Here is a 1,467-nt window from a genome sequence, read left to right on the forward strand (position 1 = left end):
GCCGAGGACCGCAGCCCCAGCGGGCTCCACCCCGAGGGGCCCAGGCCTGACTGCGGCCTGGCCCAGGCCAGGGACAGGGCGGCGGGACGCGGGTGCCGTCCGCCCGGCGCCAGTCTACGCACCTGTGTGCTCGAGGTGCCTGAGGGTCACGTCGTCCACGGGGAAGAAGCTGAGGGTAGCACCGTATTCTGGACACATGTTGGCGATCGTCGTCCGGTCCACCACGGACAGCTGCGAAACGCCACTGCCGAAGAACTCGACGAACTTCCCGGCCACGCCGGCCTGCCTGAGGTGCTGCGTGCGGGCACAGGGGGGCGGGCGCCGTCAGCCGCGGCTCGCGGGACCTGCGCCGCGCGACCCCGCCTCCCGGGGGACAGAAGTCAGCCGCGCGCAGACCCCAGATTCGGTGACAGGCCGCAGCGGCGCCGGCCTTCCCGGAAAGAACGCACGTGCCCCGCGGCGCCACTCCGGCGCCAGGTCTCTGGAACGTCCCACCGTGGGCAGGACCCACCCGTGTTGGGTCTTGTTACCAGGCGGGGGGGGGCCCCGACTCCCAGCTCCCCTCCCAGCCTGCAAGAGGCTCTCAGGTTGGTACCCAAGGACGCCGCCCAGGGTGCCTCCCTGCTGTTTGGGGGCGAAGCCACACCTCTGAGATCTGCCAAGTGCCGCCTTTACCCTCGCACAGCTCCCCCAGGCCCAGGACTGACCGGTGCCCGGGGCAGGGGCAGGCAGGACCAGTCAGGAGGCCGGCAACGGGGAGCGGAGCCCAGGGGTGCAGCGGGCCCTGACAGTGGCATTCACCTCCAAGCGCCGCAGGGGCACGGGGCTGTCGGGCGGGAGAGGGGGCTCCCCCTTCGGAGGAGCCCTGCGGCCCTCACCGAAGCCGCCAGCCCAGGCCCCGTGGGCGGGACCAAGCGCCAAGACGCGGGGTCAGGCCCCCAGGGGCGCAGGCAGCTCTCCGCATGGAGCGGAGCGGTCACTGCGTAATGAGAATCGGCTGTCCAGCTGGAGCGGCCGGCGGCCTGGGAGGCTGCAGAGACGTCCGCCCGCCACCCGCCGGCCCAGTCCGTGGGCTTGGCCGGGGCAACTGCAGCGTCCAGAGGGCAAGCGCTGCCCGGGCTGAAGACGCCTCTCTCGGCCGGACAACAGGCTCTGGACAGCGGGCGGCTGGGCGACGGCCCGTCTAGGCGCGCCCCACGCCCCACCCGGGCCGGGGACCCTCCGCTCCCGCCCCCACGCCCAGGGAAGGCCGGTGGCCGCACGGGGTGGCCCGGACCTACCTTGGTGATGCCGAGCACGACGTCTATGGACGTGACGAAGGGGCTGGGCAGCCCCGTGAGCTCACAGCCCACCACCTCCGGCAGCGTGAGGGACACCGGCAGGCCCAGCATGACGGCTTCGGTCTCGATGCCTCCGACCCCTGGGGAGAGGGCGGGTGAGGCGGCCGGCGGGGGGCGTCCGGGCCCC

At 73.5% G+C, this 1,467-nt stretch overlaps 1 protein-coding gene across 1 annotated transcript in view; it reads right to left on the bottom strand.

Annotated features, from left to right (window-relative positions):
- IREB2 (iron-responsive element binding protein 2) overlaps positions 1–1,467 on the bottom strand; it is a 10,529-nt gene that overhangs the window by 722 nt on the left and 8,340 nt on the right. The window contains exons 5-6 of the mRNA XM_012734879.1: positions 1,281–1,420; positions 123–294 (exon numbers count right to left, since the gene is read on the bottom strand). Of these exons, the coding sequence (XP_012590333.1) occupies positions 123–294; positions 1,281–1,420 (312 nt within the window). The remainder of the gene's footprint in view (positions 1–122; positions 295–1,280; positions 1,421–1,467) is intronic.

Source organism: Condylura cristata, unplaced genomic scaffold, assembly GCF_000260355.1.
Source record: "Condylura cristata isolate star-nosed mole 26May11 unplaced genomic scaffold, ConCri1.0 scaffold00087, whole genome shotgun sequence".
NCBI lineage: Eukaryota > Metazoa > Chordata > Mammalia > Eulipotyphla > Talpidae > Condylura > Condylura cristata.